The following is a 24,897-nucleotide window of genomic DNA, read 5'->3' as shown; positions in this document are numbered from 1 at the left end:
GACCAAAAAAACCCCGACCAAACAAAAACAAAAAAAAAAGCCACAAAAAAACCCACCAAAAAAAAGAAAAAAAAAAAAACCCAAAACCAAATTATACTCTTTCCAGCAAGTTTACAGCACACATCAGTCACAACCTCACTGGGTTCCCAGGAAATAGGTCTGTCACTTTGTTGATGTAGTAATGCAGTGTACCTTAGTTGGGTTGCTGCTTGGATTAAGTTGCTTGGTTGCCCAGAGGTTGGTTGACAAGTACATTGGAGTGAACTGACTGCAAAGCACTGGATTCACAGTCTCTGCCTGTTTAAATGCTATTTCCCCCCCCAGTTCCCCCCCCCGAGATAGCTGTGGCTTGGCACAGTGGCAACCATGTCTGGAGTCTCAGTGGTCCAGTTCATCAGAGAATGTAAGTCTGTCTTCCCAACAAAGTTACCTAATGTTCTCAGTGATTGGACTTTAAGCAGACTGGTTTCCCATGATTTTACATTAATAGGCACTGGACTGGAATTTTAGGTCCATACCTAGAGAAGCAGTGGCTTTGATTGCTACTCAAATGAGCTAAAGTCACTTGGTCAGCAATTTGTGCATAGAGATACCCAGTGACTGGATCTTTATTAAAAACATTGTGTTTTGGCTCTGGCAAAGGTATCTATAAGGAAAAAAAATCATTGCTAGATAAGGAAACTATGTAAAAGTTAAAGTTGAGTGTTTATACTTCTAAGGGCTACTATTTACTTTTATAGATTTGTTTATATGAGGTTTGAGGACAACTGCATTTTTATCATATGAATCTACCCAACTCCTAACAAACTCTTCTAGAAAAATTCCTGAGAGTTTTGCTTAGGGCTGTTAAAAAAAGAAATAATAATTTTTAAAAAAGACAGGGTGGAGCAGTTTAAGAGGTGGTGTGGTTGTGCAAGGTTTTGTTTACTTTTCTACCAAAGATTAAGTAGTGGTAAATTATGCCATACATAGGGAACAAACATAACCAGTGCTATGAAACAGGGATATAACCATATTTTGAACAGTTTTAAAGATGCACAGAAGTTACTGTCCCCTGCTTGTGCTATTAACACACAGACTTTCTTCCTCATACAGCTGTTTCCCACACATAAGTTGAAGTTACTCTCTGTAAGATACCATATTCCATGCAGTTTTCTTTTGGAGAGCAGATTTCCATCTATTATCCCTAGGACCAACATTAGTGGCATCCTGATCACAAGATACAGAGATGTAGTTTGTATGTAGAAGTGTTACACTCCCCTGGTAGACCATGTTTGTGGCCTGGCAGCTGGTAGTGTCTTGATGCTGTGTAAGAAAAGCTTTTTCTGGGGGGTCAAACCTCCCAGGGTATCATCAGATGACTTCCATTCGCACAGACATACTGGTGGCAGTAGCCAGATGGCATCTGTCAAAATCCTGAGCCTGACAAATTTCACAGAGGTTTTACCTTTCCTTCCTCTGGGGGCAGGATTTCATACATGTTTCCAAATCCCTTGAAACTGTGCAGCCCCAGGGAGGACAGGAGCTTAGTTATGGAAGGTGACTGACTGCAATTGCTGGTTGGTGTCCCAGTATGTCTGCTCTTAACTGCAAAACAGGGAGAACTGGAAAAAGGGTTTGAATGTGGGTGTCTGTCCCACTGCTCACAAATGCAACGTGTTCCGTAGCATAACGCAAATGATTCCACAAAAATGACAGATGTAAAAAAAAGTTGTAAGCAGGAATGAGTGCCTTCCCCTCAGCAGGAGTTGCATGTACACTACACACGGCAGCCCCGTAGTGGGTCATGCTTGGATCTTAAGTGGTGCTGGAGCAGCTGCCACTCATGTGAGCAATGCAACTCAGCAGTCAGGAGTAGAAGCTGTAGAGGTCAATGACGTCTGTTTTTCTGTTGCTCTACACTGTTTATGGGTGCCTAATTGCATTATTATTATTGCTTTCATAGTTTTTGCCTTTCTCTGATGTACTGGGTGTTGCCCACTGCCAGCAGCCTAGGAAACCAATGAGGCATTGTTGTGTGAGCACTTAATGAAGTGACCAAGAAATGGATTCCCTTTGTTTTGCTAGAGGTGTTGTGCAGAATGACTTCCAGATCATTCCACCAAATGCTTATGGTCTGAATGGACAGAACAAGAAAAGGAAACCAAAACTGATGCAACATAAGGCTGCGGGGAAAATGCACTAGGTTCATAAACTTGTGACCCTGCATCTCCTTCCAGCTTCAAAGAAAGCTCTTAGTAGAATTGGTAACAAAAGTTCCTTGTCTCAGAAGTTCGTAATTTGAAGTCAGAAAATGGAAATAGATACATGAGAGGTACTAAGGATTTGTTCTTCATTGCATGTATTCATATACCTTCATTCATTTCTTATTGCATTTCTTCGTGGTTTAAAATTTAGACCAAAAAAATCGTGCTACCAGCTCATCTGTGTGGCAAGTATTTAGTCACATTTCTGCCATTGCTGAAGAACCAAATTCACCTCTGCAAAGGCATTTTGGGAAAAAAGTGGTTGGTCAGTGGTACAGTAGTTACTGCAGTAACTACAGTGAGTTCATGATAATCTGAAAAGAAATACCATTGGGAATCCAAATACATTGTCTAAATAAAACGTAGGTAGAACTGGCAGGAAAGGATTAAATTGTTTAATCTGATTGTATTGTTTCGAAGCTGATGCTATCCTAACTCATGGGAGAGAGGAAACCATAAATGTGAAGGCATTTATGCACAGCCAGTTGTGGTGGCAGGACTTCATTAAAGTGTGGAGGCCCACAGCAAGGCCGTTTTTTTTTTCCTAGATCAGCCTTTGTTCTTGGCTGGCCTGGAAGAAGATACATGCCTGGAAGAGGATAGTGAGACTTCTACATCTCCCACACAGTCAGGCTTTGTGAAGACCTAGAGGGTTTTTAACACAACAAAATAAATTACCTTTACCCTAAGGGGTTGTTTTGAAAATCTTATGGTGAACGTGTCCAGCCCATTAAAATGGCCAGGTGGCTGGGAGTATGGCTTCCTTTCTTGCATTAATTAGACAAGGAAGTGTGTCTGTAGAAGGTAAGTATAATTTTTAATCATAGTGGTTTACCCTTCCAGTTCCCAGTGGCACTCATCCAGGGTCTGATGGCTGGGAAACGCAGTTGTAGCCAAGGACTCCTCTTCAGCACGTTGGAAGGGCTGGCTCTGCTCTGCTCTCATTCTCCAAACCGAGTGATCAGTGTGTGTTTAGCACAGTGACGCAAGTGAGGAGAGGACTTGGGGAAGGTGGTGTTGGGAAGATGCTGAGTATCAGCATTGCTTGGAGATACAAGATTGTTCCCACATGGGGTGATGAGCTAGGTTAACATGCTGGTTCTGTGCTTAGGTCACTTAGGCTTGAGGCCCTGGGCAGGAAGGCCAGCTCCAGCTGGAGGTCATTGTACTTGGCTGCAGTTAAATCTTTGTGATGTTAAAAGCAGTCCTGGAAAGCACTGGAGTAACATCTGGTCAAGAGGGGACGATGCACGGACTGGCCTGGACCTCCTCTGGCTTTGGGACACAGCAGGAGTGCGTCAGAGCGTGAGGTCCCTGAATGCTTATCAGCATCCAGCACTTGCCATGAAAGAAGGAAGCGAGGAGTGATTCAGTTTGCATCCGGGCCCTGCAATGGCCTGTGCTGCTGCTTGATTTGCCTTCTTCCCAGTTCCTGCTTCCCTGCTCTGCCTACAATAGTCATTCCTCTCTGCTGGGGAGACACCCAGTCTTCATTTTGTTCTGCAAAGTGCTTAGTCCAGCCCGGGAAGTGGGGCACGTTTAATGGAAACCAACCTGCACACACAGCCCCCAGCAGCCTTTTCCTGCCTGCCTGCCTGCCAGGCACGAGGAGAGTCACTGCTGGGGTGTGGGCAGGGCCACAGGAACCGTCAGCAGGGGACAAAGTTACGCTCACCTCTGGAGGCCGGGGGCAGCCGGGGATCAGGGTGATGCTGGGGAAGGGAGCGCTCCAGTTTCACCACGTGTGGATGGTGGGGCTGTGAGCAAGGACCGTCGGCTCCATCTCGCCAGCTGGCTCGCTCAGCAGTTTTTGCAGGAAGTGTGAAGAGAACACATTTTATGGGAGATATTTATCATTATCCTGTACTGCTTAAATATAGTCTGTGTAGCAGGTTAGAGCTTGTTAGGCTTTTATCTTCTCAAGTTGGAGGGTGATGAATTAATCTATGAGTGTTGCAGCCTCGAGTGAATTATAGAAAGTCATCCCCAATGAGTAAAGATAAATGACATTTGGAAATTAACCCATTAGATAGTCTCTTCCAATAAAGTGCTTACTGAATTATTAAATTGTAAATGAAGATGCTTCACGTCTCATTTGAAAGTCAGAAAGACACTTATTTGTAATTCCACTACTGGTTTTCTTTTTTTTTCTCCTCTCAGAGGTTTCATTTCTCCTGAAAGGTTTGGAGCTGACAGCCCCAGAGGACAAAGTCTCCATTAATCCATGGAGCCGGCACAGCAGCTACAATGCTTCTGTGCTGCCTTGTTAATGTGCTGCAGCCTCTGCCAGGAAAGGAGCAGTCCCGAGGGACAGGGTGTTGGTTTACACTTTGCAGTGTCCAGCCTCCAAAAAAAGAAGAGTTGTTCAGCTCTTTATTGACCTGTGCTGTGTTAATTTAACTGGATTTGACTGCTTGTTTAGCTGGAGTAAAGGTGACCTGCTGGGCAACACAAACCTACTGTAAACTCTTCACCAGTGTAGGTTCTCTAGATTCAGCCTGATCCGGGATGCACCTTGAAGCTGAGCCTTGCTCAGGCATTTTAAAAATGAGCAGCAATAAACTGAGATGCACATGTGGTGGTCAGTTTTACTGAAGTCTTGGCAGACCTCATGGTCCCTGGGTTTGTTGCCCCTCACCAAAGTAATGAGGCTGCACAGGGGTAAAAACACCCCTGTTGGTGCAAGGCAAATCGTTCTAGTTTAAAGCAATATAAAATGCATGCAAGCTTCATACAGTCACTGTTGGTGAGATTTACTTTGGCATAAATATTCCTGTATAAATATCCTTGTTCCAGGCTAGGATCTATTCGCATGCTAACAAAAAGCCAGAGACAGAATCTTTTCAAGAATTTCCATCTCCAGTACAGCCAGTTGTGGTGGTGATGGGTTTTGTTCTATGTATGTAGAACGGGACCAAGCCTAAGAACTCACTTCAGAGAGGCACCCAGCAGGAATGACTTTCACTTTCAACCTGAGCTGGCTCCAAACCAAGGACCCAGAGGGCAGAATGTATCCTTCCCATTATCAATTGGCATTAGAGCCAATTTCCCATTTTCTTTTAGTGCTAGCAGTTTGATGATATCAGAAAATTATTAAAGCCATATACTATTAAATATGATGGTGATTAGATCATCTCCTATAACTGATTTTTAAAGACTCTTGATCTTCACTGGCTTTTTCTTTCTGATTGCACAGGACAGGCATCGTCTTACATGTTTTGCAAATACTGCCACTGCATGAATATAACACATGCTTTTGGAGGGAGTTTGTTTCTCCTCATGTAATTGTGATTTGTCTCTGAATAAATTCCTAATATAAGGAAGGACTGATCTTGTTCCCATAGCCATAAACAAATTCTAGCAGTAAAGAAGCAAAACTTTAGTTAATGACTATCAAAAAGTGTTCTATTAGTTTTATTATCTGACCAGAACCATCCAGTCAGCTGTGTTGCCTCCTCTGCATCCAATGTCTCCAGGCCACATTCTCCAGGTAGAAAGTGAAGAAAACACAGAGGTTGTCCTGCATCAGCTGTTCTCTTTAAAGATTATAATCTGTGCCAGTAAATGGAAACCAAATGGCAATTCACATGCATATTTAAGATTGTTTAACACTTTTTTGAGATCACTACTTTGAGTTTTTGTACTGACCTGCCTGTGAGGTGAACAGAACATTCTCTGTAGTGAATGTGAACAGAATAAATAGCCCCCTCCCCATATGAGGGTATGAGAAAGCCCCCTCAGGAAGGCTTTTTCACCACTGGTTTATGTTGTTAAAATGGGAGTGACAAGACAAAACTTATCCTTAAGAACATGTTGAAATATGATTTAATGTCCATATCAGTTTGCCAACCCTCGCAGTGTTTTTTATTTAGCCTGAAAGTTGGAGAGTGGGAAAAGACAGGATAGGGTGAAAAATTTTTGTGTAGAGCATGACACAATAAACACTTCATAGTGATTGTATACATACTGTAGTAGTGCAATTCTGTTCTGGGCATCAGTGAGAGGGCATGTAATTCACAGTACTTTTTTGGCTTTTAGTAATTCTTTGCTAGAATCAAAAGTGAGTGAGTGCGCAGTCTCAGTTCTGACTCAGTCTCATGCTGTTAGTGATAGTGGCATTTTAAGTGATATTGAAGCAAGGACAGAAACTAACATTTAAGAGGAAGCAAAAATGACAGAAATGCTAAGATGAGGAGAATAAAGAAAAAAAAAAAAAAGCTAAAACAGTAGTTCACAAAGAACAGTGTGGGGGCAAATAATTTTACACCAGAGCTATAGAAAGACTACTTGACCACAGACTGAAAATTGGTACAGCTCCTATTTCTTGTCAAACCAGCTTGATTTTCAGTCTAAGCTGCTGAACAACAATTTCCCTCTCGTCTGATCCTGTGTCTTTTAATTAACCAGTGTTGTCATCCACATCTTTGAGATTCTGATGGGAGCAGCAGCTCATCTCTCTTGATTTGCTCAACACTCTGCATGCAGAAAGCAGCAGCTGCTGCTGGTGATCCCAGGGCTGATTTGTCTGCATTTTCCACTGGAAAGATTTGCCTAAATGAAGTAAGCTGTGTGAGGAGGCACCTAGTCTAATTGGAGCATTAGGTCTGTGCAGTAGGTGGTTTTTTGCTGGTTTTCTGTCAGCTGGTAATTTATCTGTGACACATACGGGGTTTTGATGGATGTAGGTAGAGCAACTGCATGGAAGAGCCATTAGGTGCTGGTACAGTGTGTCTGCGCTGTGGCTTGCAGTGTTTTCAGAGTGCTTTGCTCCCCTTGGGCTCTCACTCTTGGAGTAGCAGCTGCCATGGAGCTCTGCAGGGGTTCTGGGCAAGGCCTTGACCTGAGTGGTGCAGACGACTCAGTTGTGTTACCCCCACCTTTGCAGCTCCTTGTTGGAGTGGTTTCAGCTATGCTGAATGACAGCACAAATCATAGCTGTCAAAATCACCTGCTAAAATCTAATTTTTGAGAGTTTTCCATCACTTTCAGTGGATAGGTGTAACAAGCATATTCCCATCCTTGCCAGCAGCCCACTAGTGAACTGGAATTGCACAAGGTTTCACTGATAGAGTTGTAGCAGTGCAACCCATGGGAGATTATTATACCCCACTATTATAAGATTATTATTTAGAGATTATCATAAACTCGTTCTCTGGTTCCTCTTGTGTTAGTCATGCAGGCAGCTTTCCACAGCAGCTGAGGCAACACACGTGTAAGAGACATCTCCTCTCTCCTTCCTTCCCCACTGAATGGAATAGACCAGCTTCTGAGATGCTGCAGCTCCTTCAACCCCAATTTACCAGACAGGCTAGCAGTGCCCTTCCCTCTCTTTCTTCTTTTCCCCCTCATTAATCCAGTGTGGTAGCTGTCAGCTCAAACTGGCTGTACATCAGAGAGAACACTGTGCTGTTTTGGCAGCAATTTGAACCGAAAGGAAAGATTTTGCAGGCAGAATTGAACCTTTGGGAGGTGAGCTGAATGATGCTGTCACAGAAGAAGAAAGACTCCTTTTCCAGTGTAGCTCATCGTTTTTGCCAGGCAAGAGCAACAATGTGAATTTTCATATATATATATATATATAGGTGTATATATATAGGTATACAACCTGGCAATGTTTCAAAATGTTTGGGTAGGTCTTGCCCCCAAGCTAGGAAAGATTTAAATCTAATTAGAAATCAGAGATAAGAGGAAATTTCAGCCCATGAGAATTTCCACAATCTCAGAAAAACATTTCTTGGTCTAACGGAAGGAAAACTTTAAAAGCTGAGATAAAGTGAAAATCAGGTAATAGGTGAAAATGTTTTACAAAACAGTACAACAAAGCCGATAGTCCTGTATTCAAGCTAGAGGGTGGTTTCATTTTAAACTAAATTTCTGTTGTAGTTACAGCATTTTTTAAGTACACCTTCACTAAGTGTTTAAAACATTTACTTGTGGAACCAGCAAATAGGTTTTAATTCTTTTAATATTACTGGGAAAATATTTACAAAGAAGTTCCAGCAGTTTTTCCCAGCTGTAAATGTATTCAAACATTTTTGCCTCCAACAGATTCAGGTTTGAAAACAAACATTTCCTAATATAATTTTTCCTTGAAAAATTTCTGCCTTTTTTATTAGACACCATTAGTTCTTACTTAATTTTAGCCAAAGGGCAACAGTGACTTGTGTAGCTTATTTTGGTTTTAGTTTCACTAACCTTACTGCAGAGTGTTGTCAAGGTTTTTTTCTCCTTTAGGAACTGAATAAATTCTGACCAATTATGTTGTTGTTTTAGTCATCCTGGTTGTATGAGCTCATGATCATTCCATATTTTTTATAATGTGTTCATTGTACCAAAGTGGTTATCTATCACTCATTGCAGTAGTTATTTCATGTTTCTAAGGAAATATGTCATTCATCCATAAGCACAAAAACAAAAGGCAGAAAAAGCAGCGTTTTATTTCATATTTACCATAAGGAGTCTGCAAGTCACTAACCACATATGAAAAAGAAACCTAACCAGATTAACAGATGTAAAATCATTACACATTCAGAAGAAACAGTAGGCAGAGAGAGAAAGTGGTAAGCAGATCAGAAGCTGGAGAATCACTTGGTCCATAACTAAACTGGCATAAATAAAACCAGGAAAAATCCGTTTTCCTTTTTGCTGTAGGAATGGCAATGTTGAGTAACATTCTTGGGGCTGCAGGGGATGCTGTAGAGCACTGGGATGCATCACATCTATACACAACTCTTGCTTCTGAAACTCTCAAGCCAGACACAGGGTGCCTCCATGATCAGACCTGCCTCTCATGTCATTGTTCCCTGTTTGTCCTGGTTGGACTAGATGTCTTGGTGAGATGAGGCAATATTTTGCAAGGGACTCCCCCAGGAGCTGTCCTCTCCCAAGAAAGTTTCTCCATTGGGTTCTGCTTTGCAATGGGAGGATCTGAGCCTGTTTTAACTATTTTCTTCTCTGGGAGAGCAGCACTTGAATTCTGGCTTGCAGAAAAACGCACAAAGGTTTTGAGCACTCAGATCCCAGGTTGAATCCTTCCCCTAATTTAGTTGGAGTGCTTCTGAGAGGTCCTTAACTGATGTGGAAACTGAAATCTGGTCATTAGGGAGGTATCCTTGGCTAGAGAAGAAGTTTTCATACTAGGTCTTACCTTAGCCCCAGCCAGGGGGTTGCAATTCATAGCCCTGTGGGTAATACCCATTGAAGGTCCCTGGCAAACCTCAGTGGGACGTGTCTGTCACCACAAAAGGGCTAACACAGGTTTGCTGGGCCCTGTGCAAAAGGCTGTAGTGGGTAGGAGAGCTCTGTCAGTAGAGGACACACAGTTCTGAGCTCGATTTGCTGGCATGGGTCCAAGGAGTGCCAAAAAAATCTGGAACTGCACTGTCATTTATTTGTGTATGAACAGAGCTGTACAGCAAGTTGTACCAGCCATGTATAATGTGATGTCATGAATTTTAAAGGTCAACATAGCGGCTCACTAGTGTTTAAAATAAAACTTTGGATAGGTGCATTTCTGTGCTTAGAAAGTTGTGGAGTCTCCCTTTGTAGCTGAGTTGCAAGATAACAGACTTCAAATGAACCACTAACTTTTGATTGCCTTTGCCCTACTTTCTACTTCAGACCAGTGGATAGAGCTAAAGTCACCCGCTTTGATGAAGAAGGGAATCAACATTTCTATTTCAGGCTTTGTATAAACAGGCAGCTGCTTTAGTATGCTGAAGTGTGAGGAATGTGAGCAGAGAAAGAGCAAAAGTGCGTGGAAATCTCTAAGAAATACCACTAATACATTGGACTGCAGTTCAGCATTTTGTTAAGGGCATCATTTGTATTTATACTGTCAACACAGAGTGGATGAATGGAGCTACAATAAATGATACAGACAATTTGAATTTTTCAGTGTGCTTGAGACATGATTCTGTTTCTCCAGCAAAAAAGATGATGTTTTTTTGCCGTTTCAGGGATTAGGTAAATCCCCATGAGTGATGACAACAGACAGAACTAGGGCTTGCAGAAGTACAGAATGGAAAATATACTTGACACTTGTGAGAAGTGAACTCAGAGCTGGTAGTGTGGTTAGACACGCAAGCCTCATTTCACAGTGCTGAAATATTGCCTTCTCATTCTCCTATCTTGACTCATGAAACCTCATGCTCTTCTAATGATTCTTTCAGAGGGAGCAGTGAAATTATTCGTATAAAGAACCAGAATTGCTCAAACCACATCCTTTTGTTTATCTAGACCAAACTACAACTTCTGCAAAGTTTGGATCATTTGGGATAAAATTCTCAGCGTTCCCAGGCTGGTTTTCTTCTCCTGCTCCTTTATGTTCCTGACCTTCTTCTGATAGCCTGCTTTAAAACTGTGTAGCTACTTCGGGTGTCAGAAATCACACCTTGCTGGCTGCTCCCATGTATGGAGCATGATGCATGGAAGGAGAGGCTCAGGAGGAGGAATTGCAGGTGATTTGATGCCCTGGTGCCAGGAAAGGAGGTGACTGCAGTGAAGAAGGCTTAAGCAGCTGTTCAAGCAGGATAGGGAACGTTGGGCCTGGGCAGAGGAGGAAGGGTTTGAACTGTGTCTTGAATTGTGTCAGGGCTGCAAGAGAAGAGAGGTGAAGTGAAAAGAAGGAGCCTCCAAGCTTTGGACCCCATTTGAAGAAGGATGAGAGATGGGGGCAAAGGTAGCAAAAGAGCCAGAGTGCTTGAGAGCTTAGATAATTGAAAGGCCCTTAGCCCAAGACTGAACTTCCAGTGAAGGAGGCTGGCTTCAGTGTAGAGTACTTCGAGACTGCTTGGCTGGTGTCCTACACACTCTGCAGTGCAGGAAGCCGAGGACTAAGAAACAACTAAGGTTGCCTTCAGACACTTTGCATCTCTTTCTCTTGTTAAATCTATTAGTGCAGTAAAAGCATGCTGAGTAGTTTTTCTCTTACAGTCAGCAAATCCGTGATGCTGTCATGTAGCAAAGAAGTGATGTTCAGCCGTACCTCACTGTTCACTTGCTGATGAGCTGCAATGTATAAATGTCACTTGTAGCCCTTGGACATGTCAACAGCTGGCTCCTCAAAAGCTGAGTGTTTGCTTGTCTGCTAGTTACTTGGGTGCTCTTCAGCACCATCTACCTACAGAGAGCTTCAGGAAGGGATCCTCGAGTTAACCATGGGCTTATGTGCTATGGTCAGTAGTGGAGTCAGGATCAGAGTAACAGGCTTTGGTTTGGGGTCTTTTAAATGCTTTTGCTAAGTGCATCTGAACTGCAGACCTTTAGCTAAGTGTTTGCCTTACATTAATAACCCTTTTTGAAAGTCTTTGTCTAATTTACCATTTGTATCATGGTTTGTGGTGGTGGCCACAGTAGATTTCAGATTTGGTTTGGGGTTTGTTTGTTTTTTATCTGAAGAGAAATAGTGACTTTCAGGCCATTTAGAGAAGAGGCACTTGAAGTTCCTGCAGAAAATCTGTGCTCTCCATGATAACAGAGCATGGAGGGTTATAACATCTGATTTGCATCACTGGGGGAAGGTGGGGAGTGTAGATGCTCTTGAGCTGTGTCAGCCAGGTCTGTGGCTGAAGATTTGCACGAGGATATATAGTTTTCATTATATAACCATAAACACTATTTTGAAAAAGTCCAAACTGCTTTATATTTCCAAGTTACTTTTATGGACTAGCTCAGAGTAATCTGCCATCTGGTATTTTTTTCACACAGGGCAGAATGAGGTAAGGGGGGAGAGATGCTGAGTGCTTCCATGCTGTTGCTCAGCTTCCGCTGAGGGAAATGTAACACCTTTCCCCTTTCCTTAGTGTCCGGCCTGGCTCCTTGCATGAAGCTCTTCACAGTAAAGTCAGAGCTGACTCTCAAGGCCTGCTTTTTGGAATAGTTATGAAGCAGCTTTCTTGTAGTGTGCTGGAAAAAAATGCAGTGAAAGTCATTCTGATGACAGCTAGAGGGAAGTAATAACATTCTTTGCAGACTTACATGCAAAGAGTAAGAAAAATACGTGCAAGAACTGTACAAGGAAGGGGGCTGTATTCAATGCTTGAGTGCTGCATGCCTGTAGGAAGTCTTACATTTATAAATAGCGGGGGATCAAACAGACTTCCATTAGCAATTGCTTTTAACATTAGCTGAGTGATGCTTCCCTTCTTTTTTCTGGGTTTTTTTGGTTGTTTTTTTTTTTTTTTAAACCCTATTTCTGTTCTGCTTTGGTCCCTTCTGTCCGGACTAAGCTGTGCAACGTATGTGGTAAGTGCAGAAGAAAGGGGGGGAGCAACCTTGCAGCAAAATGAGTTGCGTCGATCCTGCCACAATTCCCTTTTTTTTTTCCCCCTAAATAATCAAATTGCTTAATTAGTCATTGCTCTTGGGAAGTTCTCTACTCAGCTTCCTGCTGGCTGTACTGACTTACAGGGCTGCTCTCAATTCCACGGTCTCAGCGCCAGCATCTGACCTCAACACAGCTCCCAAGCCTTCGTGCTCTTGGGGAGGCCGTGGCAAAGATGTGTTTGTGCCTGGGCTGCGTGCAAAGCTAAAGCCCTGTTCGGAGCTTGAGGAATGTTAGATTATCCTTCCTCTTCCAGCCCCAGTGGCTGATGTGAGCATGCTCCATGCATGCATGGCACTGGCTATTTGCCAGCTTTAGAGTAATTTTTTTTTTTTTGAATGAGTGAGTGAATGAATGAATGAATACCTGATTAAGTTAATGAAGCTGAGCCAATGGTGGGAGGGAGCGACTTGGCTGCTGCCTGCTCGAAGAGATCTGGCAGCACATTAGACTTGCATAACGCTTTATAGCTCCATGCTGCGCTCCATATGAGCCACAGGAGAGGGCTGCAATAATTACTCGGCTCGGATTGAAACCAGCTGCAGGTAGCTAGTCATCCTCTTGTCCATTTTACTGGTGTCGGGAGTCACTTGTCTTGCGCCGTGGATTTCCAGGGGCAGATGGGTAAGGTGCTTTCACAGAAGTGATCGCAGCGGTGAGGAAGCATGTTCATGGCTCAGTGACTTTTACAAAAGATCCATTCAGGTTTCCAAGCTGTGATTCACTGGACCCACAGATTCAATGCAGGAATGTTCTTAGTTCCTGAGTTCAAACTTGTATATAAATAACCTTGATGGGAGCTGTGTGATATTTTTGTTTTCTTGTTCTTTCTTCACCTGTCTGGGAAAAATAGAGCAAAAGGTTTTCTTGTATCTGTTTTTTTGTTTAAAAAAAAGCAATTTTTAAATCCTCAGAGTTCTTTTTGATTGTTGTTCAAGGCAAGTTCTTTCTGGCAACCCCGGATGGTACATACCTTTGTTTCTCACATACTTAAATTAAGAGTACTGGCACTGCCTGTTAGCACACCGCCTTCATTTGTCAACGTTCCCTGCTTGAGAGCAACGATGATGATTTGCATTCTTAGTTGGAACAGGGTGGGTTTTTTAATTGCAGCTGAAGCTTGCGACTGTGGAACCTGCTATGTTTGTATAATCCTGCATTATTTCATTTTCTTTTGATTGTTTTCTGTGTTGCCTAATCCGAACAGTTGGGGCAATCTCAGCCTCGCCATGCTGGCCTCAGTCAAGTGACACGGGTGATGGATTTGGGCTCAGTGCCCATTTTATCTGCTTGCTCCCCATTAAGCAGGAGGGAGGCTCCCTACTCGCTGAGTCAGGGAGAGTAACTAGTCACTTGGTTGTGTGGGCTGCAAGGCCTGGAGAGGCGTTTCAGAGAGAGAAGGAGCAGAAAAGCTGATCTGGCTTTCTTCTTGTTAGTGTGTATTCCTGCATGCACTGAGACCTATGACACTGCCTGAGCTGAGCTGGTCAGTGTGAGGGTCTGTGCGGGATGAGTGGGTGGTGCTGCAGACCACACCTAAATGTAGCTGACTGGAAGGAAGAAGAAAAAAAAAATAGAGAGAAAAAAGGTGTCTGAGGGGGATGTTTAACTCGTTCCCTGTCTGCAGCACTGGGGTACGTGCTGTGTGCCTCGAGACCAGCGTGAGCTGCTGGCTTTTCTGTTTGTTCAGTAGTAATGGTCAGTCTTCCTGATTTGGGAGGGCACCAAGTGTGCACTGAGGCAGTGAGCAAGGGCTGGTGCAAATGGCTTCGAGTTAAAGCTTTGCTGAATGAAGTCTGAGTGAAGGCAAGGTGTTGGAATCCATTTCAAGGGGAATTTAACATCAGTTCATGTTTCACATTTTACAGATGGACTAATTATAGTCTAATTTGCTGGCATGTGGAATCTACCAGAGAAGCAGTCTGCAGGGAAGACTTCCAAGGAAAGGCACTGAGCATGCAGATGACCTTTCCAAATCTTCCCCTAAAGCCGTGCTCTCACACTGTCCCCTTATCAGCCAGGCTTAAAGGCACACTCCTCCCCGTGAGCGCCTGTGCTTATCTGTAAAATGGCTGCTCCGAGTTGGCTGCTGCTTGCTGGTGTTTCTGGCTGGATCTTCAAAGGGGTGAAACGCCCCCGGTTTCTGTAATTTTTCGTGGGGGTCTTATTCAAGTCTCCTGGCAGCGAAGCCAGGCGTCTCTCTTAATTTGTTTTGTAGAAGATGGAGAGAATGTTAGCGAGCATTTTCAGACACATGGAAGGAGACCTGTGTGACATATCTGCAGTACAAATGTGTTCATACAGGCATGACAGTTTCTGTCACAAGTTAAAATGAGTGGCGAGTGGGTGTTGCTACGTTTATAGTCACTCATGTGAAATTTTCAATGGAAAATTGTGTAGGCAGCTCCCATTGTAGCCACATTGTAGGCACATTTTAGATAAATGAAAAACATCAACAAAGTAATTTCTGTATTAGACTTGTTTATAAATGAACACTATTCACTCATTTAAGCTGCAGAAGCACCTCTAGGGGATGGGTGTAAGAGTAGAGAGTGTCACTGAGCACTGTCAGATGTCCTGCTCTGGCAGCAGTCACTGCAAAGCAGGAGATAAAAGACTGGATGCTGCACTGGCCACTTGTGGAGTTGCATAGGTGGGATCCCCCTTTCCACCCAGGTGTTGGTGGGGTTGAATGAGCACTTTAATTTACGTGTGTTTGTGCCATGGCTCCCATGCTGCCACCGCAGACTCTGGGTATGTGTGTAGTGGAATGCTGACTTCCTGAGCACCTTGAGCTGGTGGTCTTCATGTCCTAGCACAGCTGACTCTGAGGCTTGGGGAGCAGGGCTTTGGAGGGGCTTGGCAGGCTCTGTCAGGCTGTAAAGGCTTCAGTGTGGCATGGTGGTAAATCATCAGGCTGCTGGAGTGAGCTCCAGCCATGTGGGACTATGCAGCTGGCAGTCAGCCTGAGCTGAGACCCCGGGCCTGAGCAGCCCCAGAACTTTCCTTTGTGGCTGCAGTTGGAGCTGCTTCTCGTAGGGTCAGCTGAGGTGCACTTTCTGTTGTGCAGCTGAGAGAGAAAGCTGTGCATCAAGCTGTGCACACTCAAATGGCTTTGCTCCAGGCTCAGACCCTCACTTAGCAGTTACACCCTTTCCTTTCCCCCACGGAGGCAGAAAGCTCTGAAGTCCAGCATTTCACCCTCAGAAAAACTTCACTGTAATCCACACTGTCAGCTCATGCATTTTTATCTGTGGATATCTGATGCTATTTCACAAAATTCCGTTTCCTGGTGTCAAATGATGTGAAGAGAAATTCCACTTTTAGCCAAACCAATAAGTTTCTGATCTTGTGGGCTGCAGGGAAAAGCTAGAGACCTTAAGCCTGAAAGAAGGCCTCACACAGCAGAGGGGCAAGTTAAAAGAAGTAATAATAATAATAACAACAATGATAATAATAATTAATACCCTTCATCTTTATAATTTTAATAAATCTTTTATTTGTGACCAATATCATGTGTTTCAGAAGCAAGAAGCTGGGCCTGACTCCTGACATCTGAGAGCCCAGGTTTGGCATTGCAAGGGAAGGGTTTCTGTGGCAGGGAGCAAGGGTGCTGCCGTGGGCTGGGCTGGGAGGTGGCAGGATGGCCAACACAGCCCTCCAGTGTCAGCCCTGACATGGCTCTTGGAGGAAATGCTTCCTTCTTGCAGCCTCCCTGGCATCTTGTACTGCATGCTCTGGTACCACCTCTCTGCAAAGCATGCTGGAAGAGGAGGGATCACCTTTGCTGAAAGCTTTTTTCTGTATAAACACAAGATGTAGGCAGCTGTGAATCCATTTAAGTCACCTGTAGTACTCACAGTCCTGCAAGGCTTACGTGTAGCTGCACTGCTGTGTGTGTGCACAGAAAGGACAGAGAGGTCTGCTGCACACCCAGAGCACGGAGTGACTTCTACAGATGCTGAAAATAAAGGCATCTCTCCTGCTGCAGAATGAAGTGATGGCGCCCAGATGATCTGATGGCAGAAACCTGCAAACTTCTGAAAGTTAATTCCAACTCTTCATTCAGCAGATAGCTTAACTAAAACCAAAGATAATTTTAGCACCATGTTCCTGTGCAGTTCACCAGCACCTATGAGGCATAGTAACAATGTGTTATTAACTAAGCACAGTCTAACTGTACTAGCTCAGGAGGCAAGTGCCCTACTTAGGACATGCACGTCTCTCCTTATCGTCAGAATTCAGGGTAAGTAGGAGAAACAGATGGTTAACCAGTGGAGTAGCTTTCTAATAATCAGTTTATATAACCTGTGCTCGTGAATGGCTGTCCTGGAACTCCATCCTCTGTCTGTCCTTTTGGGAATACATCTTACACTGTTTTGTCCTCCTAAACCTTCCTCTCTCAACTCTTTTACCTACATACTTCCATTAAATTCACAGGAATGTTGAGTCTTTGGGCATCTCACATCTGGTGATGTGCTCCCTGAGGTTTGCTTATATCACTTGCTTTTTGTCTCACGTGGAGTCTGTCTGATCTGCCTGGGGAGAGGAAGGATGTGCGGAACCGCTGCTCACTGTGCCGAAACCCGTAGTAATTTGCTGTGGCAGATTCCCAGAAGTATAATAAGAACTAACACTGCACTGGACAATCTGTCTTGTGGGTGCGGTGTTGATCAGGAATCCTTTCATTTTGGGAGAAGGATTTCAAATTTTATTAGAGGTTTTCATGTTCCTTATTAATGGATCTCTGCAGTTGGCTCTCCCGGGAATTGTGCCAGGGAGCTGTGAAATTGCTCGGGTTGGACAATAAACTCCTATAGCTATTGTTGGCCTGCGCTGAGCTGCACATGGCAGGGCTAATGGAATCTGTAGCAGCTACAACCATGAATATGTAGCTGGCAGCGGGCAGGCTGTAGAGCGGGGGAGAAAGCTGGAGTACGGATCTGAGAGGCAGAATGCAGCTGCGGAGCCCTCTGCAGCGTGTCTGTCTTTTCGTCTCTCTGAATCTGATCCTGCAAGATGCCAGCCTCCTCGGCGGGGAGGGGAGAGGTGGGACGAAGTGCCTCCCCTTCTCGCTCCTTTCCAGGGCTGCCGAAATTACTCACTCGTGATAGGATGGGCGGGTGATTTGGGGCGGGAGCATCAGAGTGCGCTGCTGCATCTGCCCGGTAACACCCCAGACATGAAGAGCCGCGTATCAGGCTCGACTCTGCCAATGTTGCATTAACACCTACGTGCCAGGCAGGGCAACAGTGTCTGATGGAGGAGAGGCACCGTTTCTCTAGTGCATAAATGTGCACTAGATATATCTCACGGATATAAATGTGAGAGTTTGCTGGTCATACCTGGAGCTGGAAAGTGGAAGTTGAAAAGTCATAGTACTCTGTGTGTTTTTAGGACTTGCGATCCAAGGAGCGTTTTGACAATAAGTGACTGGCTTAATTAAATATTCCTGAAGTTGGAAGCTGACGACTGCCCCACCTGGGGTGTTTGCTTCTTGCACCAGTCCCTCCTCCTGCTGGCACATGATGGTGTGAGCTTGCTGGCAACCGCAGAAAGGTCAGGGACCAGAGGAGGATGGAGGAACCAGATTTTTGAAGAAGATTTAGAGACCCAAAAAAGGATGTTAGCTGCACCATGGGACAGAGAAAGTGCTTGATTTCTCAAGGCAGTGAAAGTCCCACTGTTTGCATAGCCAGGTGCTGCTGGGTTTTGTGGTTGTGGCCCCAACTTCTCTGCACCCCGAGGCTCAGTCCTGGGTGGTGGGACACAGCATGTCGCTGTGTTTGAATGCTTGCATTGCTGGTTTTACCTTTGCTGCAGTGAACTCCAGATAAATAAAGGAGGTCAGCATCTGAAGCTATAACCCAACATCCTCTCCTGTGTTTAAAATTTATTAGATTAAATAAGTAGAAAAATGTTTTGGGATTCAGTGAGATTTAAAGTGCCTTGCAAAGAGATCCTGGAGTTTTGCATGAAAATGCACATCCCGAGCTCCAGTGAGCAATCCCTCTGGGACCAGAGCAAGCCCAGATGGTGACTCCTCCAAGTGATTATTTTTCTGCCTTAAGCCTTTCCAGGAATTTGAGTGTGGGCAGACTGCCAGCGGACACTGGCTGTCCAGACAGTTTAGCAATGTTCCATGTGTACTCACTGCCAGAGATACCAAAGTCCAGCTGCTCTCCCTGATCTCTTTGTCCCTTTTACCTTCCCAGCCATAATTACACATGCCTGCACGCACGCACGCACTTGTGACACACACAGGAGCAAAAAATCACCTGGTGTTTCCTGCTCATTTGCATATCTACAAATTGTGATTGACAGCTCTAAAGTTAAAAGGATAGTTCCAGAGTTGGAAAAATGTCTTCAGTTAAAAAAAAAAAAAAGCATGCAAATAACAAACCCTGCGGCACACCACAGAAGGCAGGCGTTCATCTTTCTAGGACAGCCAGCACAAAACTGCTTAACCAGGTCTTGTACCTCTTGCCTTTGAGACACTCTTGTTTGGGTTGTCTCCCTTCATTACTTCCCAAGCAAAATCAGTCCTGTCTTATCTTTACTGCTGCTGGAACTTGAATAATGCTGAAAAGTTACTGTTTTCCTTTCAGATCTTGAAGTAGAAGTAGGCTGTTTTATGCTGCATATTTCCATTTTTTTGGAAATCTATGTCTGTAAAGAGTTCAAAGTCTCACTGTGAAGTGCCTGGGCTTGAAAAAGTGGGGCAGTATTCACTGCTCTGTGGCTGTCTCATCCCTTGTCTCCATTAAGTTGATTTATTCCTCCTGTGTTCTCCAGGACATTTTGAGAGGTCCTTTTGTTACTGGTAAAGATAAAGTCAGTCATCTGAAATATTTACACCAAAAAAACCAAAATGCATGACCCAAAAGAGTTAGTACTTGGAATTTTTGAAGGATGTTAGCTTTGACATTGGAAGCCACTCAAACCTCAGTGGTTCAATGCTATTTAGCAGAATAAAATCTTTGCTTCAGCTCCTGTATAATGAAACTTCATTTCATAAGGCTTCATAGTACTTCTTTCGATGCAGAGAAGCTGAACCCAGATGCCTCGAACTTTTGGAACCACTGATTTTGGGGAGCCTGGTTTACCCAGCACAGCAAAAGATCCTGCCCCTGTTCAGTCCCAAGTACAAGCTCTCTGCTCTGTTGCAGGCAGAGAAGCCAGCCTTCTGCCTCTGCTCCCAGCTTTTCCCCGTGGGAGCGTATTTAAATTCTGGATTTGCAGCTCATGTTCCAGAAGAGATTGGAGGATGGTCCAAGCCCAGCACAAGCTCCCTGTGACAGGGGGAGCAGCATGAGCACCTCATGCTGAGGATGTCCCCCCTGGGCAGCTGCCTGGGCCAGGATCTGCTGACTTCCCTACCCAAGCCGGCTGCCTGGGGCAGAAGGCTACAGAGAGCTAAAGTTAACCAAGGATGACTGCGCAAATGTGAGCTCGGCAGTTTTATTTTTAGTCGAACTTAAAAAGAAAAATCTGTAAGTCATGTGTAATATAATAATTTTAGCTGTTGCCAAGACACGCTGAGCAACTGTTAGGAGGAGGGGAAGGCCCGTGCTGATCTAGCAGGGGCCCTGTCTCCTGGCTGCCCTCGTCGCCGCGGTCGCGGTGCCGAGGTGATGGTGCTGACAGACCAGGGCAGGTCAGGATAGTGCCTGGGTGTCACCGGCCCTTGCACAGCTGAAGCTGCCCTGAGTTCTTTCATCCTCCCTATCTCCTCAAAGCCAGGGAATCTGCTCTGAAACAGTGCTTTACCCCTCTCCCCTAGCTCTAGCTGTTGGTGTTTCATTACTGTTTATCAATATTTAAAGAATGGAGTAATTAACTTAAGACTGATTGTATCAAACCATTAGAAGGTTTGGACTTTTCCTGCAGGCTTACAGCAGCTTGGAGGACCATAAACGTAAAGAGTGCTTTTAAAGATAGGTTTAATCTGAGTCTAGTGTGTCTTCAAAGTACTTCATACACATATAAACATCAGGCTTATTGTTCATTAGAAGTGAGGCAGCAGAGAAAGAAATCCCCCAGAGGAATATTACTTGCCATAAGATAAGTATCATTACTGCTGCTCAGCATTCCCTTTAAAGTGGGCTATATCCTATTTCCATCTTCTTTCACATCCACTCTTAATTCTTTCTCTCTATTCTTCTTACATGTAATGCATGCTTTTCTTGTTGAGCTGCCACTCATGCGAGGTGCATGGTTTCTCATCACCCATTCTTGAACAGCTTTCAAAACACCAGAAATGCAGATGACAGGTGGTGGCTGGACAGGGGCTGAGGAAAAGTTTCACTCTGAAGGTTGATTAGGCAAGGCAAGGTTTCAGGAAGAGGGTAAATGTGTAACACATTACAGTTACAATATTTTCTTTGGCAGGTAACAGAAGAGTTAGGAAGACTTTGTTGCCTTTGGTTGAAATTGGTGATGCAGAGAAAGCAACTTACTTGCTCCAACAGAAAAATCAGCCCAATATGAAACTGCAAATTTTTCCTGATTTGGATCAGGAAACTCAAACATGCTTTTCTGAGCAGTTCTGGGCAGGTGTCCCCAAGGCTGAGAATACCTGAGTCAAACTCATGGACCTGTGGTCGTGGCCCTGAGTGTGGTACACAGCTTCTGTGGTGAGCAGTGGCTAAGAAAAAGCGGGGCTGGATCCTGCCAGAGACGGATATGGTGCCAGCACCTGGCTCTGGCCTACCTGCATGTGGCAGGGAGTTCCTCCCAGCAGAGTCCTGCCTGGACACCTGAATGTGAGGCATCAGTAGCAGAAGGAGTTCAAAGCACTGGGTCAAAAAAACCCCACCAGACATCAAAAACCTGGCTCGGTTCCATCCCTGGCTCTGGGCTGCTGCTGTAAATAGCTCGCGTGGCTGAGCTTCATTGCCAGACTGGGAGATGAAGCACACGTGTCCCTGTAATGAGCTGTGGTGTGGAGTGGGGACAGGAGGCAGCTGCTGCCTCCACAGCCCTGCATGGTGTCACGTGAAGTCACCCTGCCAGTGTCTCTGGGTCTCAGGGGTTTAGGAGTGACCCACCACCTTCCCTCTGCACCCCTCACAGTGACTTGTTGCTAACAATATTTTGTGTGTGCCTGTTCCTCGGGACTCCCTGCTGTGCTCCCATGTTTTTTTAGGGCACATTAGGGTGAAGGCAGTGTCATCATTGCAGGGAGAGAAGAGTCTGGAAGAACAAAGCAGGCACCATAGAGACATAGAGGGTTTTCGTAGAGGAGGGAGAATGGGCCTTGGGAAATAAATGACTGCTGCTAAATGAGCCAAGTTATGGCCAGGTTGTTTCTGATATGCCTAATTTTTTTAATGTTTTCCTGATGCATTAGCAGACATGCCCAGGATTTTTCTGCTGTTTGCAGCATAGCTAGCTGTCAATTGCTCCTTGATGTGAGAGTGGCAATGCCTGACCATATTTTTTTTCAAAAGGTATTTTTCCTGTTTGCTGATTTAGAGTGTCTGCTTATTTGTTTTCATTTCTCATTGCTGACGATGCAACTCTCATCTCCCTTGCCCACCCTTTCGTTGCAGAATCCAGAGGAGCTGTCGGAGGATCGTGCTCACAGGGAGATGATTCCTCATGAAGTCACTGGATCCCCTGCAGAAATCAAATGTGACTTTCCGTTTATCAGACTGAAATCAGAGCCAGCCAGACAGTGAAGCAAGCACAGTGGAGGGGGGACGGCGAAAGATGAAATCCAACCAAGAGCGGAGCAATGAATGCCTGCCACCTAAGAAGCGAGAAATCCCTGCCACCAGCCTGCCTTCGGAGGTGAAGCCGGTCCTGCCAAACGAAAACCACCGTGCAGATAACCTGGCATGGCTCCCCAGCACACCCAGTGGCCAGGGCTGCCTGGGGGGCAGGCACCGGCCCGGGGGTACCTCCTCGGTGGAGGCAGGCTTGCAGCAGGGTTTGCACAAGTCACTGTCTGCAGGGATGGACTATTCCCCGCCGAGTGCGCCCAGGTCCGTTCCAGCCTCTACCACTCTTCCCACGGTGTACTCGCCCGCCCTCTCCCAGTCAGGGACCCCCGTTTCCCCCGTGCAGTACACTCACCTGCAGCACACCTTCCAGTTCGTCGGGCCCCAGTACAGTGGATCGTACACCGGATTCATCCCCTCACAGCTGATTTCCCCGACAGCCAATTCTGCGACCGGCGCCGTGGCGGCGGCCACAGCCGTTGCAACCACTCCATCCCAGCGCTCCCAGCTGGAGGCTTATTCCACTTTGCTGGCCAGCATGAGCGGCTTGAGCCAGCAGGGGCACAAAGTTGAGCCGCACCTGGTCAGGACGCCTGGACTGATCGCTGCTGGGTCTCCTCCACCCACCCAGCAGAACCAGTACGTCCACATTTCCAGCTCTTCCCAGAGCACTGTCAGAAATGTCTCTCCTCCAACCATCCCAGTCCCCCTGCACCCACATCAGACAGTGATCCCGCACACCCTCACCCTTGGCCCTTCCTCCCAAGTGGTGGTGCAGTACACTGACTCGGGGGGCCACTTTGTCACCAGGGATCCCCCCAAGAAACCCGAGAGCAGCCGGCTGCAGGCGATGCAGGCCAAGGAGGTACTGAATGGCGAGATAGAGAAGAGCCGGAGGTACGGCATTTCGCCTTCTGCCGACATGGGTCTAGTCAAAGCAGGCAATAAACCAGCTCCCCATCACTACGAGACCAGGCACGTGGTGGTCCACTCGAGCCCCGCCGAGTACGGCGTGCGGGATTCCTCAGGTGTCCGAGCCTCTGTCATGGTGGTCCCCAACAGCGGCACGCCCACGGCAGACCTGGAGGTGCAGCAGGCCGCCAACCGTGAGACCTCTCCTTCAGCCCTCAACGACAAGGGAAATTTGCACTTAGGAAAGCCAACCCACCGGTCCTATGCCTTGTCTCCGCAGCAGGCTCTGGGCCACGAGGGGGTGAAGGCGGTGGCCACGCTGTCCCCTCACACCGTCATTCAGACCACCCACAGCGCCTCCGAGCAACTCCCTGTGGGGCTGCCGGCGACAGCTTTCTACACTGGGACCCAGCCGCCGGTGATCGGCTACCTGAGCGGCCAGCAGCAAGCCATCGGCTACCCCAGCAGCCTGCCGCAGCACCTGGTGATCCCGGGAACCCAGTCCCTGCTGATACCGGTCGGCAGCGCGGACGTCGAGCCGTCGGGAGTCACGCCTGCGATCGTCACGTCGTCTCCTCAGTTTGCAGCAGTGCCTCACACGTTCGTCACCACCGCCGTCCCCAAGAGCGAGAACTTCAGTGCGGAGCCCCTCACCACCCAGCCTGCCTACCAGGCCACCATGGTGCAGGCACAGATCCACCTGCCCGTGGTGCAGTCCATTGCCTCCCCTGCCGCCGCGCCCCCCACGCTGCCCCCTTACTTCATGAAGGGGTCGATCATCCAGCTGGCCAACGGGGAGCTGAAGAAAGTGGAGGACTTGAAAACAGAAGACTTCATACAGAGCGCGGAAATTAGCAACGACCTGAAAATAGACTCCAGCACTGTGGAGAGGATCGAAGACAGCCATAGCCCGGGCATCGCCGTCATCCAGTTTGCAGTGGGGGAGCATCGAGCACAGGTAATGGCAACGCATGGTGGGCTGGGGGGTTGGGCTGGGGTGCATGCTCTGGCCCCCCCAGGCCATATCACAGCTCACTTGCTTTGGATCTGCTCGGGCTTGCTTCTTCATCCAGCTGTGGTTCAAACTGTAAACCAAAAATCATCCCACTCACTGTGCTGGGGGAGCCATCAGGTCGCACTGGTGATAAATGTAGACTTTTGGATATCAAGTGGGTCTCTTTTAAAGCTGGGGAATTCACAGGAAGACTTATGTGATTTTCGTGGGTTTTGATTAAAATACCAGATAAGGTAAGGAGTATGAAAGGTTACATTTTTCATTTTGATAGGTGATTTTTACCATTCACAGCAGAAAGGTCGTGATAGAATCAGATCAAAACCTACCCTAAAGAGATAAGTCAGGCACAAGGCAGTGAATTTCCATGGCTTAAAAACTTGGAGCTGCCTGGGAATGGTTCTCATGCATATAAGTTACTGAAATGCACTGCAGAGTTTTTCTGAAGCTTCGCTTGAAGGTGGTTTTAACATTGCATGGCTCATGTAAACTCTGTGGTCAAGTGCAGTTTGGAAGAAAAAACCGTCTAGGTGTCTGGGCAGGCTGTGCTTCTGACCTTTGTTTCTGTGTTTGCAAAGCAGGAAGAAAACCTGTAACTTTCCAGAGGTGTTTTTAGGTTGAGAACGAGTGCATATTGATTTGAAAGCTTTATCCTGATGCTGTCCATTTTCTGAGCAA

The 24,897-nt window shown here is 45.9% G+C and overlaps 1 protein-coding gene across 39 annotated transcripts in view; it reads left to right on the top strand.

Moving 5' to 3' along the window:
- Window positions 1-24,897, top strand: part of ATXN1 (ataxin 1) — a 344,115-nt gene that overhangs the window by 303,902 nt on the left and 15,316 nt on the right. For all 39 annotated transcript variants that reach the window (XM_064423954.1, XM_064423939.1, XM_064423786.1 and 36 more), the window contains one exon: window positions 22,125-24,165. In XM_064423954.1, the coding sequence (XP_064280024.1) occupies window positions 22,285-24,165 (1,881 nt within the window). In that variant the 5' untranslated portion in view covers window positions 22,125-22,284. The remainder of the gene's footprint in view (window positions 1-22,124; window positions 24,166-24,897) is intronic.

This window comes from Passer domesticus, chromosome 1 (genome assembly GCF_036417665.1).
Source record: "Passer domesticus isolate bPasDom1 chromosome 1, bPasDom1.hap1, whole genome shotgun sequence".
In the NCBI taxonomy this organism is placed as follows: Eukaryota; Metazoa; Chordata; class Aves; order Passeriformes; family Passeridae; genus Passer; species Passer domesticus.
Note: the sequence above shows the minus strand (reverse complement) of the source record. Positions and strands in the feature narration are given on the sequence as shown.